Genomic DNA, 17,197 nt, shown 5'->3' on the forward strand with positions numbered 1-17,197 from the left:
AAGACGATTATAAACCCTTGAATGTTTCTGTCCATATATTTTCAACATGACATAACGCTCGGGGCAAAAGGTTATAATACACTTGGAGCCTTATGTTTGCAGTTAATTTAAAGGGGAAAAACAACCGCCTGACTCCATAAAAAAAAATTTAAAAAATCAGCCAAACTCTTGCGACTGCAGTCACATGTATGACACGCAAATCCCTATCAGGACTCGGCTGTAAATCAGACGGCTTTCTGCGCTTTTGTGCGTTTCGGCGAACACAGTGCGGGCCAGTGTGCGCCGCGAGCGACGAGCCCGGCGTCTGTATAGATGAGAAAAGCCATGTGATATTTATGTGAGTTTTATTTCCCCGCTGTTCTCACTGTAAACAAAAGCCTCGTAGACGACTCCAGCTCCAGAACGGCGGGGGGCGGAGGTGGGGGTGTTGTTCTAGAGAGAGAGAGAGAGAGAAAAAAAAACCACGGGGAATGATAAAGGTTGTAAATATTTGCCGTTGCCGGGGCCGTGCTCTTGTGCAGAATTAACTGGCCCTCTGCTGGGGTTCTGGAGAAAGCAGAGCTGGAAGACCAGTGGGGGGACGGAGGTGGTGGTGGAGGGGGTTCTGCAAATAACACAGCGCTTATAATCCCATGGACGAGTGCCAGAATGTTTTATGCTTGCTTTAACGCAGATTATATTACACTCTAATTAAACATTCTATTCACAACGAAGGGAACCCTGCGGATTCGATTCTTCTCCGAAAAGGCCTGGTTGAGTTTTGAACTCGGGGCGGCCCCAGAGTGAACGGCCCAGACAGTCTCCAGCCGTCTCAAAGAGCAGCTCCCACTTGCTTCCTTTTATACAACGCTCCCCCACCCCTCTTATATATAGTCCCTCCATAGCGGCGCATTCACACCATTGTAGCGGGTCGCGCCGCAGTCCTCTCTGGCTTTTCACGCCCCTCGTCCTCCTAAAGTCCATTTAATCATTGTGAGGAATGATGTAGGAAATCCATTGTCGCTTACACCCCCCCCCCCCCCCCCCCCACCCCTTCAGCTCTTTTTGGGTATTAGTAATAACTGTGACAAGACGGCAAATGAAAGGTCTAAAATCTTTAAGCGAGAGTTTTTAGTTGGGCATTTTAATTCTGTCAGGTCACTTTAAAACAGGGGCCTTAATCAGGGCGAGCTGTTTTGTTAAAATGCAGTGGCATCCTCGTCTTATTTTATTGAGATCGGGCCAAGAGCGTGTTTACAAGCAGAGCCTGGGCTTGTAACCATAAGTCACTGTGCAGAGGATGTTCTCTTGTAATGTTATGGGTTTTGTTAGGAGACAAAACGAGTGTAGTCCTGTAGTTTATGGTTATGGTACAGCTTCTTGATTCTGAGGTCTTATCCCGCTCCACCGCGCATCATCGGCTAAACGAAGGCAGAACAAGTCATGGAGCTGTGAAGACGTTGTTTGGTTTCGCTTTTGTTTTTCATCACACTTAAATGTTTTATACCATCAGACTAATTTTCATATTAGGCATATTAGACCTGAGGAAATACAAGCTGCGTTTTGTAACCGGTTGTGCCTGTTAAGTGTTTACAATAACTGGTGGTGAGTTTTTCACATTCCTGTGGAGGAATGTTGGCCCAATCTTCTTTCCAGAACTGTTTTAACTCGGGCGTACCGGAAGATTTTCAGCCATGAACAGCATGTTTAGGGACGCAAAGCAGCATCTCAATCAGATTTTGGTTTTCTAAAGAGAAGACCTAATGATTCGATCAAAAGCAGCAAAGCATTCCTCGACAATCACACCACCACCACCGTGTTTTCCTGGTCATTTGATTGTCTTTTTTTTTTAGATGTTTTATAACAGATTTAACAAATTACTCATTTTCCAAAAAAGTTCCACACTTGTCCCATCAGTTGACAGAATATTTTTCCCAGAAGTCTTGGGGATCACTAAAATATTAATATGAAAGACATTATGCTTTTTGGGATCTTAATGCCTACTTCATGTTGTCAGGCAGCTTCTGTTTAAGTGTTTTAGATAATATTTCAGTGACAATTGTTTATGTAGCTGGTAAAATTTAACTCAGCGGTACAAAAAAATGCTATGAAAGGTCTGGGAGATGCATCAACTTCATCGATTAATCAAAGTTTTGGCTTGTGAGGATTACATTTTTTGGGAACTCTGGATGTTTTTCCACCAATGCACTCCTTGGGTTTCCATGTCCATCTTGTTTGCAACATCAATTTATTTGGACTTTGACTTCAGGTCAGCTCTATGACAGAGTACTAGTATTGTTTAATTACCAGAATAAAGTGGTAGTTTTATGAGAATGTTGGCAAAACATTTGAAAAAATTAAAAAGAGGAACATTGAGCACCTTGTAAAGTTATAGTCCATTTACAGATAAGAAGATACTTAATCTTTTAACACTTCAGCATCAAATTATGAAGCAATAGAGCAACGGCTGAGTCTGTTTTAAAGAAAGAACTTTTTTCTCAATAAAACAACTTTTTTCCTCATAATTTTAAGACATTTTTCTGGTATAATTGCATCTTTACTTTGCTAATATTATGACTATATTCTTGCAATTAAGCAAAAACATCTCATAGCCTAGCCCTTATACTGTCATGCAACTCCCAGAAGGGATGATTGAAATATTTCCTGTAATTTATCAGAACATTTTTAGAAAAGAAAGCGAGACAAAAAAAATCCATTATACAGGGAAATCGAATCTGGTTTGAAAAAAAATCTGATATTTTACTTTTACGCCACTTTACCCACCTCTGTTTTAATGCCCAAGTTGACAAGAGGGCGATTACTTTTTCACACCAGTCCAGATTGGTTTGGGTCGCTGTTTCCTCTTATAAGATTATCATTTAAAAATCCAGTAATTGCCTAATAATACTTGTCTAAAGATCTGAAACTTTTACGTGTGACAAAAAAGGCTTAGAGGGCAAAATCTTCTTCATAAGTGATTTCTTTATCTCTCCCTCCGTCTGTCTCTGCCTCACATGCAGCCTAACAGCAGTGGTCAGGGGGTTGGGAAGGTCCCAGGCCACTTCACCCCAGTTTTGGCTCCATCTCCGCACCACGGCCCGGTGCGACCCGTCACTCTTTCCATGCCCGACACCAAGCCCATCACCACATCAACAGAAGGTAGGCCGGCGCCACGTACAGGCATCTACTGCATGCAGCAGTTCCAGTTTATGATTTATGAATATACTGAAAAGATTTTGCCTTGAGTTTTTCCATGAAGGACTATCTACTGCAACATTCATATATTTATGGGTCAAAAGATCTGAGAAGTCCTGATTTAATTTCTGACTGAAATAAAAAAAAATCACATTAATGATGACTAAAAGCTTGTATTGACATCAGTAATATTTAACATACGTAGCTGGCACTAAATTGTTTTTACTTCCTATAATGTGACACTTTTAGATGGTAAGAGCATTATATTTTATTTAAAAAATATTTTGTAGGTATTGTTTTTTGTACTTTTTATATATATTTTTATTTTCATGCATTTATATATTATTATTATAAATATTAATATCTTAATTTATTTTAATACTTTTATTTACTATTTCCTTTTCATTTTTTTGGTCAGAAAATAAAACTTTATTCCTCATTCCAAAATACAACAATTGTTCACATGGCTCCAGTGATAACATTTAAAGGACATGTTATAATACACAAAATAAATGAAAAGCATTCATTTACTTTTATAGGGAAAACATTACATCTATAATAGAAACATCCATCCATCCATCCATCTTCCAGCACCCCTGTCCCCAGTGGGTCGGGACGGGTGCTGGTGTCCATCTCCTGCTAACGTTCCAGGCGAGAGGCAGGGTACACCCTTAATAGAAACATAAGATTGGTATTTTTCCAAGTTTATGTAATGTTTGTTGGAATTACTGAAGAATCAGAGCGGGCCAATGAATGAGCCTTGTTGGTCTCCTCTTGGTTTTTTTTTGTGATGGTAGTTTTTTTATTGATATTTCTCACACTAACAGTTGCTATTCTCTCTTAGCTTATTGTAACTATATCATCTCTAAAGACTTTATTTACAACCTATTAAAATGTAATTATTTTAGAAAGTTGTGCTTGAAAATAACTAAGTGGTCTGAGAACTGAGCCCTGTGGGATGCCCCCAGCTCTTTTTCTATGTTGTGCTACCTGTTTATGGTGGCAGATATTTAATGATGTCAAATTCACTTTTATTCAAAGCTAACTGGACCAAAATTGTCTCTTTTTTTTGTGATAACTCGTCACTCAGGCTACTCAACTCCTGGCACACCAACGTCTAATCGTTTTGTAGGCCTGAGCCCTAGAGATCCCACCTTTCTCCACCAGCAACAGGTGAGCTGTTATTCTCTGTTTCAGCATTAAGCTGTTCCTCTTAGTCTGATTATTTTCATCCCCCACTTCTGAAAGATATATATATAGATATATATATATATATATACATATATATATATATATACATATATATATTTTAAAAAAGAGCAGATCTGAACAAACTGGCAGACCAGCTTCTTTCGCAGTTGATGTGTAATGAAGCTAAAAACAAACAAGCTATTTTTTCCTTTCTTTTTTATGTCATCTTAGCACAGGTTAAGATTTATATTTAAAAACACTTTGTCAGTGAGAGAGTGTGGCTGCGATTTAACAGGATAGTTTAGAGAAAAGAAAATCAAATCTTTTGCTCCATTTAGAGAGAGAGACACACAAAGGTGGAGGGGTCACTGTCTTCCTTGTCTCCTCTGTTTCCTTTACACATTTCTTTAGACACTTCCCCCTTTATTTACAAGCTGATAATAAAAAGGTGCCGTCGTGTTACTGTAGGATGTCCTCGGACAGAAGTGGCAGCCCTTTGTGTGTGTTTGTGTGTTAGATGCGTTGCAGTTTTGGGGCGTTTTCGGTCGAGAAAGAGAGGCTGCTCCCCTCCACCGTGTCTTATTGAAAGAGCTGGTCCGAGGCCAAGGCTTTTCCAACCACAGCTAATTGAATGCATCTGCACACGGCTACATAATGATCGCCGGGTTTCTCCCCGGCTCGGATCTTTATGTTTCGTAAAAATCACAAACCTGGCCTCTGTTTTCTCACTGTCTGTCTCTCTCCATCTTTTATTTATTTATCATGGGATTTTGAAAAATGTTGATTTAAAATAGAGGGGGAAAAAAGGGGGAGATGTTAGTTTTTTAGTCTGGTTTGGGATGCTTTTATTCCACTCGGGAAAAGAGAGAGGAGGAGGGGGAGGAGAGGGAGGAATCACTTGGCTGATGTCGTACAGTTTGTCTTCCACATTTTCTGGTAGCCGTGTTTTTTGTGGGGCATGAAGCGAGCTCAGAACACAGCAGCGATCCGAGTGCAGCTGCTGAATTTCGTCCAGCGATTTGCTCTCAGACTCGCTCCAGATTTTAAAACTCGAATCAGCCAAGATGTATAAATATCCCCCAAAGAAATCCAGCAGCAGTATTATTGACCACAGTTTGGAAAATACCTAAAAATGAGACAATTACAACTTTCCTCAGGATTATTAGCTCGTGTTCCCGAAGGTTTTTTCCTTCCCAGCGACTCATCTTGTGTCTTCTTGTGTCTGTTTCTGTTTTGGTCGTATTTGAAGACCTGGACTTTGGCCCCTCGGGGCAACAAAAGAAAGGAGACTCGATCAGAGCCAAGTCTCTCAAGACTAAACAGTTTCTCAAAATACTCCGTCATTGTCTTCATCTGGCCATGGTGTGTTTATTGTGTCAAGCCCATGAGGTTTTTGCACTTCGAGATGATAAACTGTGAGCGTTTTGTTGCAACGCTGAGCAGCACTGGGCCTCTTCTCCTCTTTATTTGTGCTCACATTTAAAAGATTTGCACAAAGACCTTTTTTTAGATTTCAAAATAAAATAATTGGGATGAAATAATATTTCTTACAAAAAGCATTCATACTCCTCAGACTTTGCCATATTTTGTCATGTTTCAACCACAAACTTTAAAGTTGTGCCTGTTATGTTTAGCTGCTCAAAGCTTGGGGTATTTTTTGAAGAACCTTACCACACTTTAAACTTCTCCGTAGCTTCATCTCTGAGTTGTCTGCGGAGCTTCTTGTCTTCATGATGACCTCCGAGGCCTTCACAGAACAGCTGGATTTATGCTGCGATTAAATTACAAGACAATTGGTTGCTCTGGATTTTATTTAGCAGATTTTCATTTTTCATTTCTACTCTTACTTTGCCATGTCCATTTAAATTTTCCACTTGTGGGACTAATAACAAATTATCTTATCCTTTTACGTTTTAAAATTACATATTAGTAATATTCTTCTAATTCACAATCATGTGTTACTTTGAGATCCCTTGACATTTGCGAGAGTAATGAGACAAAATGGGAGAGGCGCTGCATGTTATTTGTTCAAACTATTGTTATTTGAGCTGGAATTGCTAAATTATTCTAAAACAAACAGATTGGAAGAGTTTTACAATTAAAGGGGGCCTTTAAAATTTACGATAATGATAAATTACACACACGACACATTTGGCTTAAAGACAGAAGAAAGAAAAAAACCCACAACAAAAACAAAACAACAACATCACACCTGCTGTACGAGTCGCAGGCAGCGAGCGTGTGAAAACCCCTCCATTCATCTCCTGCCTTGGTTAACCCCTCGAGGGAATGCCACCGTGGAGCATTCCACAGGGAGAGATCTGTGATCAGATGTCATTTGGTATTATCTAAGGAAGGATCCTAATCCACAATCTGCCCGCATCTGTTTGCTAACGTTCCCCGGCTCCGTCCCCCCCTTTCTTTTTCTTTTTTTTTTTTTTCCTCCTTCTTCTTCTTCTTCTTCTCCCCTGCTGCCCCGCGCCGCCACTCTGATGTGTTGGTGCCAGCGGACAGATGGCGAGCCCCTCGAGGAGCGGTGGGCACGGAGCGTCTGGCTCAGCCCGCATGTCCTCTCCGAGCTATTGTCAAGCCTCCAGAGTGCGGGAACGACGGTGGGGGATGGAGAGGGGCGCGGGTTCACTTTCCCAACCTTCGATAAACAAAAACACTCTGAATGGAGCAATTCTCATTGTGTCCTGATTTAGTTCTCCTCAGCAGCTGTTGATTAAAGGGACAAATTTCAGTTTTCACTGCTGCTGTCTCACGTTTAGCTCAGTAACAGACTGAGGATGTAGAGAAACGTCTCCCTGAATAGAAGAATTAAACCGTCCAGGTGCTAAGAGAGAGAGGAAAAAAAGAAAAAACCAAGAGCACATATCTTGACCGCTGCAAATGGCTCTGAATATTCAGCGTCTTTCTGATTAAATCTCTCTTAAGAGCCTCTGCAGAGCGTCCGCCGCTGCACAAAGAGTGCTAACGGTGCACTTTTTATCCCGATGCATTACTAAATGAATGCGTTGACCACAGGGCAAGGTTAGGTTGGTGTTTGGCAGGGATAGCTCTCAGCTGGATTGCAGACACGTGCGGCCGCATAATGCATGCAGGGGAGACGACGAGGTCTGTGTGTGTGGCTTTTATGTTGCAGTAATTTGTAATCTGTATGTAAGGTTGGCGTGTTTTGAAATGCAAGATGAAGAAAGAGTGGGGAAAGGGAGGGTTAGCAGTACGTGTGAGTGCGGGCGTGTGTGCGTTTGTGTGTGTGGTTTAACTTCATTGCACTGTGACCCCAAATCAATAAAAACAGTTAGCTAATGAAAAAATAAAGTCTGCATGCTGGGGGGCATGCGCACTCCGTCCCAGACCGGGGAGAGCGCTCTGCAGTGAGGCGGTGGTTATCGACGGGGTGCATGAGTCGAACGTGTTGCACGGCTTCAGCAGGTGGAGCCCGTAGTGACTGCGCGCAGATGAAACGCAGTGCTTTGCAAAACCGCTCATGCAGCTGGAGCTTTTCCACATTTGGTCACATTGTGACAACCGCAAGATAAAATGTTTTTTGTGGGGGGGAGGCAGGGGGAGTTTTATGTGATAAACCAACACAAAGTAGTGCATAATTGTGGCACAGAAGGGAAAATTGTGGTGAGCATTTTTGTGTTTGGCCCCTTTCACTTTGACACTCTTAAATAAAATCTCATGCAACCACATTGATTCCAGTGTGAGTCCAGCTGTTTTGTGAAAGCCTCAGAACTTTAGTGAGCAAACATGGAGACCAAGGAGCACAGCAGACGACACATCAGGGGAAAAGTTGTGGAGAAGCTTAAAGAAAGAGTAAGAGCATAAAGCAATTAAAAAAAGTTTGGACTTCTCACTTTTATCTCAATCCATCGTCTGAAACTGGGAGGTGTACGGTGCAGCTGCAAAGCTACCAGGACATGAATTTAAATCAAAGGCTGGCCAGTAATCAGAAAAGCAGCCAATAGCCCCCTGACAACTCTGGAGGAGCTGCACAGATCTACAACTCCAAATGGAGAATCTCTTATCCTGCTGTGTTGATTCAGTCAAGACTTAAAAATGGACGTTCACAAAAGCTCTCCATCAAATCTGACTGAGGCGGAGATATTTTATAAAAGACGGGAGACCGTTTCAATCTCTTAATGTGCAAAACTCTGAGTTAAACCCGGAACAGGTTGAAATTCTGTGACATTTAGACTCGATATAAACTCACATCTCATTCTTTAGACTTTTATTTGTTTAAAACAAAATGAAAGCAAAGCATAAGTTCCCTTCTATTTGACCATTGCTCACTACTTTGTGTTGTAAAATTCCAATAACAAGGTTTGTGTTTATGACATGACAAAATGTGGAATAATTCAGAAAGCGTGAATACTTTTGTAAGGTACTATTTATATATGCCACTCACATTCTCTAACCAACTAACTACGTAAAGTTTTTCTTAACTTCCAGGTTAGCTGCTGCCACTAACTCTAACTGCATGCCCCCGCCCCCTTCATGTCTGCTCTTAATTTACTGTAATCCCCTACTACACCAAATTACATATATATAGAAAGAAAACTACAGTTCATCAAGTACATATGTTTTAAATTTTGGGCCCGTTCTGAGGTCCTGCCCTTGTCCTGCATGCATGTGTGTATACAGTGTTGAGTTGTAGTGTAATCTGAAGTGGAAGTTGTCTTGGCCCAGTGATCTGACCGCTAGGTTTCAATTGACAGCTGAGGAAGTGTGACTGGAGCGTGACTCAAAACGGCAGGCATTATGGCCCCAGTGCCACTGACGACACTTTGGGGATTGCTTGGCAAAGGTAACCTTTTCGTTCTTTTCATCTGCCGTCTCCCTTCTGTCTCACACATCACATGTATTTACACTTTTACCCTTTTAAAATTTAATGTCTGCTCTTTATTTTTTGACATCCTCATATAAAACATTTAAGAAAGCGATGTTCTCGCACATGAGTTGCGGCTCCTATTAATGCCGCAATTACTCCATGCATTTCTTTGATGAAAAATCTTTTAAAGTTATTGCCTTTTTTTAAAGTGTTTCACTCCCGCCTTTTTGTTCTTTTCTCCCCTTTATTCTGACTTAAGCACTTCCCTTGCAATTATGAAGCGTTTTCTGCTTTGCTAAGTCATGTTTAGAAATGCATTGCTCAGGCTTTTACCGGCGATAAACATTTCCAGTTTTTTTTGAGGTCTGGGCTGATCATTTCCACTGCAACACATGCAAACTCACCTGTGTAGACTTTACTTTAGTTATAAAAGCAATTGCAGCAATCATCGACCATAAAAGACAAAAAGTACTCCATGTTCCTTGGTTGGAGACTACCTCAATCAAGCCAAATGGGAGTACCTTTGGTTCGAATCCAACAGGAATTAGTGGGACTCCCGCTAAAGATGTGTAAAAAAAAAAAAACTTTAAATATAGTAATCATTTTATTACCGTAGCTTAATCTCTCTTCTTTTTTTAAATCCAACATTTAATTTGACTTCATTTACTAAGTGGGAATAAAATCCTGAATTAAGACACATCTTAACTGAGTTTTTTTATCTAACTCAGCCATTCAGCGTTTATCTGAGTCCATAAAATGTAAGTGAAGCCTTTTAAAATTTAGAATCACATTTTTTAAGTTGATCAGACGTCTGAGATTCTCATTCTGTGTGACTTAAACAAAATCTCCAAAAACAAATCTATGCAAGAGAACTGCAGCAAAGGAAAAAAAGCATCTTACCGTCACCAGCTCTGCTTAGCAACTGTTTAAAAGCGTCTGCTAACTTTTCGTCCTACCATTACAAAGGTAAACAGGGGCTACAGAGGCTCCAAGTTTAATGTAAAGCAAGAATGAGGGTGTGGAAAAGCACCACATTGCCACTCTCAATGCATGGTGGAGGATGAGTGATGCTGTGGGCCCATTTCTCTTCCTAAATCCATGGAATTAGAGTAAAAATGAAAATAAACTCTTTGAAACATCAAAGTTTTTGACAAAAACGCTGTGGCTGTTTTCCAGTGGTTTACAGCCTGATCATCATAGAGTGTTTCCACCAAAGCTTAAGGCCAAATCAAGACAGGAATCGGTTCATCAGACACAAAATCAATAATTTGCAATAGCCATTTCAGCCACCAGATCTTAATCCTACAGAAAACCTGCAAAGTGAAATGATTCTATCTTACCTTATTTTCCCCTCCTCCTTATTTTAAGCGTGAAATGACGCTTTAGTGTTAGAAGGTTGATTTATTTTAAGGATTTTCACGCATGTTCATTAGGTGCCACAATAAACCCTGCTGGCACTGAATGTCCCAAACCCTTATTTGATTCGTGGTGAACTTATAATGGTTGGTGTGTTTACCGACCGCTAATGTGGAGAGTTTTGAGATTACTCCATTTAATGAACTGGGGGGGGGGAAGTCCAATGTTTTAGTATTTGTTTGGTGCAGAATCCCTTTAAGAACATTCTCAATTTACACAGAGAATAATTAAAATTCAGTATTAGTGTTTCAGCCATGAAACAGCAAGGAAAAATCATGCAATGTAATAATTTTGCAAGATTTTTTGTCCCTCCTTTTTAAACAAAAAAAGCTTCGTTTGAGGTACATAACGGCAGCCATGCAGGAATTATCTGGTCTTTGCTTCATCTTGACCCAATGCTCTGTTGTGTTCAACTTAAAGGTACAGATCACCTCCTCCATCTTGTTTCCACATTGTGTTTCTCTCTCCTCTCTTGGGGGGGGGAGAGAAAGAAATCCTGAATCGTTTTCAGCACGGCAGAGCAGGCGAGAGCTGAGCTAAGCCTTTTCCTGTTTGCCTGTACCTCCTTTTCCCCTGGATGTGCAGACCTATCCGTGTGCAGGCGTGTGTGTGTGTGAGTGTGTGTACAGGTCAGTTTGCATTTGGTGAAGTTATAAACACAAATGCACGCAGCACAGACCCCCTTAACAGGCCTCTTAATAGGTGGGTAGAGGTAGCAGAGAGACATGCCTGCTCTTTTTTATTTCCACTCACACTCCATGTGACTGTACAGTACAGTAATGAGAACAAATCTGTCCTCTGTTTAGCCGTCCAGCCCATGGAGCTGGAATCCATCGGATCTCTCTTTTATCTGTGTCGCCCTTTAAACTGAAGCGCGTCTCTCCAGCACCGTAGCGTCCAAATTGAAAAGGCTGCCAGACTCGCATGTTGCCATTGTGCAGGAAATGGGTCAGCAATCCATTAAGATGCCATTAGATAATCTAATTTAGCGAGCTAATCCTTAAACGAAGCACGCTGTACGGCCGGGCTGTGCTTTGCGAGGTTTGGGAACGCCGAGTTAGTTAGGCTGTCTTAAAGGTTACCTGAGGAAACGCAAACATGGAGGTCGGGTTGCTTGAGTGCAGGAATAGCTTACATATCGCATAATATCGTGAACTGCAATAAACTGGGAGCAACTTAGCAAACCCGTCATTTTCTGTGTCCTTTTTTTCCCCCTCCTAGTTACTCAGCATTTATTTTAAGCCCATTCAAGCTAAGTCACCTCTTGAACTTTTCAACATATCATCATCTTGCAGCCACAAACCTCAGTGTATATTCTGTGGCAAACCACCACAAAGACGTGCATGACTGTAAATAGTGCAAGACGATACAACCAAATCTGAAAAGTGTGGTGTGCATTTGTACAAGCCCACTCCACGCCAGCGAAAATCTTGTGTTGCCTTTCGAACATAATTAGTGAATTTTGATTTTTTTTTTTTTTTGGGTTATTTAATCATATTTTAAATCCAGCTTTTCTTTGAAGGTTTCAGAGGTTTGTTGGAGAACATTAGAGACATTTGGCAAGAGTAAAACCCCAAAGGCTACGGCATTACAAGATCCCAGAAGCCATGTTGGGGAAGAAGGTGCTCTGGGTAAAAAACATGCAAAATGCTGTAAATGGAATTAAAATAACACTGCACATCACCTTGAACACACCACCAGCATCATAGGGAAACATGGTGGTGGCAGTATCATGCTGGAGTTAATACACCTGCAAAAAACACCTGAAACATGGGAAGAGGTTCACCTTCCAGAAGGATGAGCCTAAATGTACAGCCACAGCTGTTAGAATGACCTAGTCAAAGTCCAGCTATTTTCCAAAGGAGGGTTATATTAAAAATATATAGATAATTAGGAAAAGACACGCTCCAAGAGATTTGCAGCTGTAGCAGCTACAAGTGGTTCTGCAAACTTTTACATTAACCCCAAACGTTTGGAGATTATTTTACGTGTGGAGTATTTTGAAACCCGGCCTCCATGGCCTGCACACGCCAGATCCTGAAGTTTTGTGGATTTAACTTGATGGAATCTGTCAAAGTTTAGGCGGTATGAACACTTTTGCAAAGTGCTGCGCAAGCCTCGGAGCAGGAGCGGCGTAGCTTTTGGTTTACAGGACGCAGATACGGCCTGACAGCCATCGATTTTAATGAGATTAAGAACGATTTGCACACAAAGACCCGCAAGTGCCCTTTTGTAGCTGTGTGGTCTCCCCCACCCCTGTATTAATGTAAGCCATTACATTAAAGAAGTTTCATAAGGAAAGAGAAACAGGGTGAGAGAGAGAGAGAGAGAGAGCTGCAGCCCCCTGGCCCGCTCTGTGCTCTCTTTGTTTGGCAAGGTAGGAAAAATTTAATCCCTCGTTTCCTGTCCGATGATTTTTGGCAGGGCTGGAGGAGAGAGGGAAGGAGGAGGGAAGAAAGCAGGAGTAGAAGGGCTGGTCGGCCAGGAAAAAAGAAAAACTGTTAGAGGATTAGCCTTCAAGTCTTTTTTTATTTAACTCTTTGCGAGCTGGAATGTAACAGAGCTCTTGTGATTTTTGCTTTTGTTGTGAACACATCTCCGCTGGTTTCTCGTTCCCATCTTTTCACTTCATCGTTCAGGCAGCTGGTGTTTTCACGCCCCGAGGTGAATTAAATTTGCACTTTCTTTGTTTTAAGCGCAACAACTGCGGCTAGTGGTTGGTGTGAAACTCAGACAGGCTGAAGAGTTGCTTTTCATGAGACTCTCTCTCTCTCTCCACACTCCTTAAACATTTCACTCTTTTTACTTGAAATCTGCGTCGCAGGTATTCTCATCCGAGGCGAGGGTGACGCGTTGGTGCACACTGAGGAAGAAAAGGAGAGTAAAGAGGATGAGGAGGAGAACAGGGGGGCTAATTATCTGACATCTACGCAGCGCAGCACCCCTCGGGAACAACATGCCGCTTGTTCCCGCTCGCGTTTTCAGTTAGCAACGTTGCTCCCCAGGAACAATCACCGTGTTGCTTTGCCATTAGCGTGAGATGAATAGGGATGGGGCAGCTTTGTGCACAGACCCCCACTCTCCTTTTTTTAACCCCCTCTTCTTCTGTGCAGAGGAGCGGGCGCTGCATCACGACCCTCTCACATGATCCGGGATCACCTCCGCTTAGTTCAAACCAGTCGTGTCACATGTCTTAGTATGCAATTCTCACGGTATTAGTAAAAATACTGCGTTTATATATGCAGTACAGACACAAAGTTTGGACACACCTTTTAATTCAATGAGTTTCCTTTATTTTCATGACTATTGACATTGTAGATTCACACCGAAGGCATCAAAACTATGAATAACACATGTGGAAATATGCACTAAACAAAAAAGTGTAAACAACTGAAAATACCCCTTATATTCTAGTTTCTTCAAAGTAGCAACCTTTTGCTGTGATTACTGCTTTGCACACACTCTGCATTTTCTTGATGAGCTTCAAGAGGTCGTCACCTGAAATGGTTTCCACTTCATAGGTCAACCTGCCCTGTCAGGTTAATAAGTGGGATTTCTTGCCTTATAAATACTCATGAAAATAAAGAAAACCCATTGAATTAGAAGGTGTGTCCAAACCATTGGTCTGTACTGTATATATATATATATATATATATATATACATAAAACACAGTATGTAAAAGACACAGTATGAAAGCAGTAACATGATTGGAGAGAGAAGAGACGAGGTTTCAGTGTAGTCTAAAACCTACACTCAACGATTAAAGCGGTTCTAACGCCAAAAAGTATCTCTTTTAACATTCTGACAACTTGAGTGAATATGTTTAGTAATTGATAGACATATTTTGTGTTGGAGGTGGTTAAATGTTTCCAGATTCATAAGGAAACTTAAAAAATCGTTTGAAATAGCACGCTAAGTAGCAAAATCTAAATTTAGCATCGTTAGCGGCTACTGGTTAGCCTTCTACCTACAAATTCAGATACAGCACCTTGTGTTTCTGTCAATTTTTTTAATGTTCTGGCAATTTGAGTGAATGTTGTTAGAAACTAATCCATATATTTTGTAGTGGAGTTCATTAAATGCGTTCCAAATTCATAAAAAACTGAAAATAATTGTTTAAAATAGCAGCTAAGTAACAAAATTGAATCTTGGCATCGTTAGCAGCTAATTGTTAGCATGCCACAGTAATAGTCAAGAGTATCTACAAATTCAGACACTGCACCTTAAACACACCATAGCCACTGAAACCTGGAGGTAGCAGCATCATACTGAGGGGATGGTTGTTTTCAGCAGGGACAGGGAAGCAACAAACATTACCACCTTTATGTTCCTTATTAATTACTGCGGTAACAATATTGTGGAACATTAATTCAATATACAACAAATACTAAATTTAGCAGTATTTTTTAATTGCTTATTCCACAATATACACATTTTCCCATTGCACATTTTATAAAATAACACAACGGGTTAGTTATCTGCAGTTAGCTACTTAACAGACAAATCTGCTAATTGATTGTCAGATTTGTCGCTCTCCTTTAGTTTCCATCTCTTCTTTATTGTTTGTTTTTTTTAACAATTTACTTCAGCTAATGCTCTTTCAGTTAACATCAATCATTGTGAAAAAATTAAGCACTTTTTCCCCTATGTCGATTCAAGCTACATTTTTGTAGTAGCCACTAAGACAACATTGGTGCTGTGACGACTCTACATTATAATTTTAGAGTTGTTAGGAATGCAGTAGCTGTTGGCTACAACATTTAAGCTATCAGGGGTTCATATTTTTCACACCAATGTGACTTTCAGCTTGTTGGATGTCATCTCCTTGCAGTAGATGCCCACAACAATAAGTGAAAGAAAAATAGTGAGCAAAATATGGAGCAAAAGTTTTATTATTAATGTGGTTTCTGCATGATTTTGTAATAACATGCAGCCCTGTTAGCAAAGTTATTTTTTTCTTGAAAAGAAGAATCGAGTGACAAACATAGCATTCTTCTATCAGCCAGCTGACCGGCATTGCACTGCGTTACTCAATGCGCCACTGAGCTGGAGAAAACTTGAGTCACTTCACTTTTCCCTGGAAAATAATTAAAAGGATTTGTTAATTTCTTGTTTTTGGTTCCTCATGTTCATAATAACTGCATTAATCTGCAAAAAGGAGAAAGCTCCCAGCATGTCGCTAACCATTATTTCTGTGTCTTTTTGTGTGTTTTCTTTTTCCAGTCCTGGTACCTGGGCGAGCTTAGTTCCATTCCAAGTGTCGAACGGGACTCCGATTCTGCCAACAAATGTCCACCAGAACTACAGCATAAACATCATTGGTGAACCGCTGGTCCCCGCCGAGTCCGGGAACTGAGCTCATCGAGGCTTGACCCACCTCTGCCCTCCCCCCACCCAGGGTGGAAGTGTGGGGCAGAGCTAGCACTACAGGTGTCTGCAGCCATGGATGAAACCAGCAAAGCAGCAGGTGCTGCATAAACCCCCTCCTCATCAATCTCCTCACCTTCGACCTCCCGACCCCCTCAGTCTCACCTCTTCCACCTCCCCGCTCCCACTCCTCCTCCTCATCCTGATGATGATGATGATGGACAATGGCCCTGAAGTAAAGATGATGAGTGGACGGCTCAGAGGAAAGAAGAAAAGCTTCAGGTCTGATGTCTCCTCGCACACATCCACCCACCCACCAGTCAGTTGTTGCGTTTGCAGAACTTTTTTCAATCCATCTGAATACTGTGATGTATAGATGCCTTAATGTTTAATTGCATGACACTCTAGACTCCTGGCAGTAATTCCTACTTATTGTTCAACGTCAGAGGAAGGTGAAAACCATTTTGAACGCCTCGCAACACACACACACACACAGTCAACCGAGGGGGGGTCTGCAGATACATCCCTGCCTGGTGGATGGCTAAGAGACTCTGAACGAACGAACGATTCACTGTGTACACCGTAGGAACAAAAAAAAAAAAAAAAAATTGTGAATTCAGAGTGTTTTTTTTTCTTCCGTTTGATTTCAGTTTACTGTGATACAACTCTTTGTTTTTAAGGAAAAAAAAATGTGTTGACTTTGTTTCTTTACTGCTACTTATTTCAAGAACTAATGTAAACACTTATGGGGAGAGTTGAGAACTCTCGATGCAGTTTTTTTAAAAAAAAAAAAACACTAAATGCTAACAGCTTGACATTGGACCCCTCCTAAAAAAAAGAAGAAGAAAAACGACTCGCAAGTCCTTTTCAAAAGGAATGTAATAATAAAAGAGGAAGAAAAAAAGAAAAAATTTGCGACAGAGGCAAGTGCAATTGAATTTTTTTTGAAGGGAAGCTATCAGTCTGACTGCCCTAAGACTCTAAAGGAAGGGGGATAGTTATTAAATGTTTAAGAATATGATTTCAGCCACATATCCATCTCTTCGCATGAGTAAAAAGTGTGAAAGGCAGTTTGAAGACAAGCATAAAGCTACCTGTGCAACAGAAAAAAAAAAACAGCACTTAATCTGATCTGAGCACTTCCCATCACGATGGGCAATTTCTTTTTTCTTAAACAATCTAAAATAAGTCGAGAAATTACACACACA

At 40.9% G+C, this 17,197-nt stretch overlaps 1 protein-coding gene across 5 annotated transcripts in view; it reads left to right on the forward strand.

The window, feature by feature from the left end:
• Positions 1 to 17,105, forward strand: part of LOC114156830 (nuclear factor 1 B-type) — an 87,821-nt gene extending 70,716 nt beyond the window's left edge. For 4 of the 5 annotated variants that reach the window (XM_028037353.1, XM_028037354.1, XM_028037351.1 and 1 more), the window contains 4 exons: positions 3,000 to 3,138; positions 4,265 to 4,347; positions 9,093 to 9,181; positions 15,846 to 17,105. In XM_028037353.1, the coding sequence (XP_027893154.1) occupies positions 3,000 to 3,138; positions 4,265 to 4,347; positions 9,093 to 9,181; positions 15,846 to 15,978 (444 nt within the window). In that variant the 3' untranslated portion in view covers positions 15,979 to 17,105. The remainder of the gene's footprint in view (positions 1 to 2,999; positions 3,139 to 4,264; positions 4,348 to 9,092; positions 9,182 to 15,845) is intronic. The other variant, XM_028037355.1, reaches the window with a different exon arrangement.
• Positions 17,106 to 17,197: the final 92 nt, after the last annotated feature.

Source organism: Xiphophorus couchianus, chromosome 14, assembly GCF_001444195.1.
Source record: "Xiphophorus couchianus chromosome 14, X_couchianus-1.0, whole genome shotgun sequence".
In the NCBI taxonomy this organism is placed as follows: Eukaryota; Metazoa; Chordata; class Actinopteri; order Cyprinodontiformes; family Poeciliidae; genus Xiphophorus; species Xiphophorus couchianus.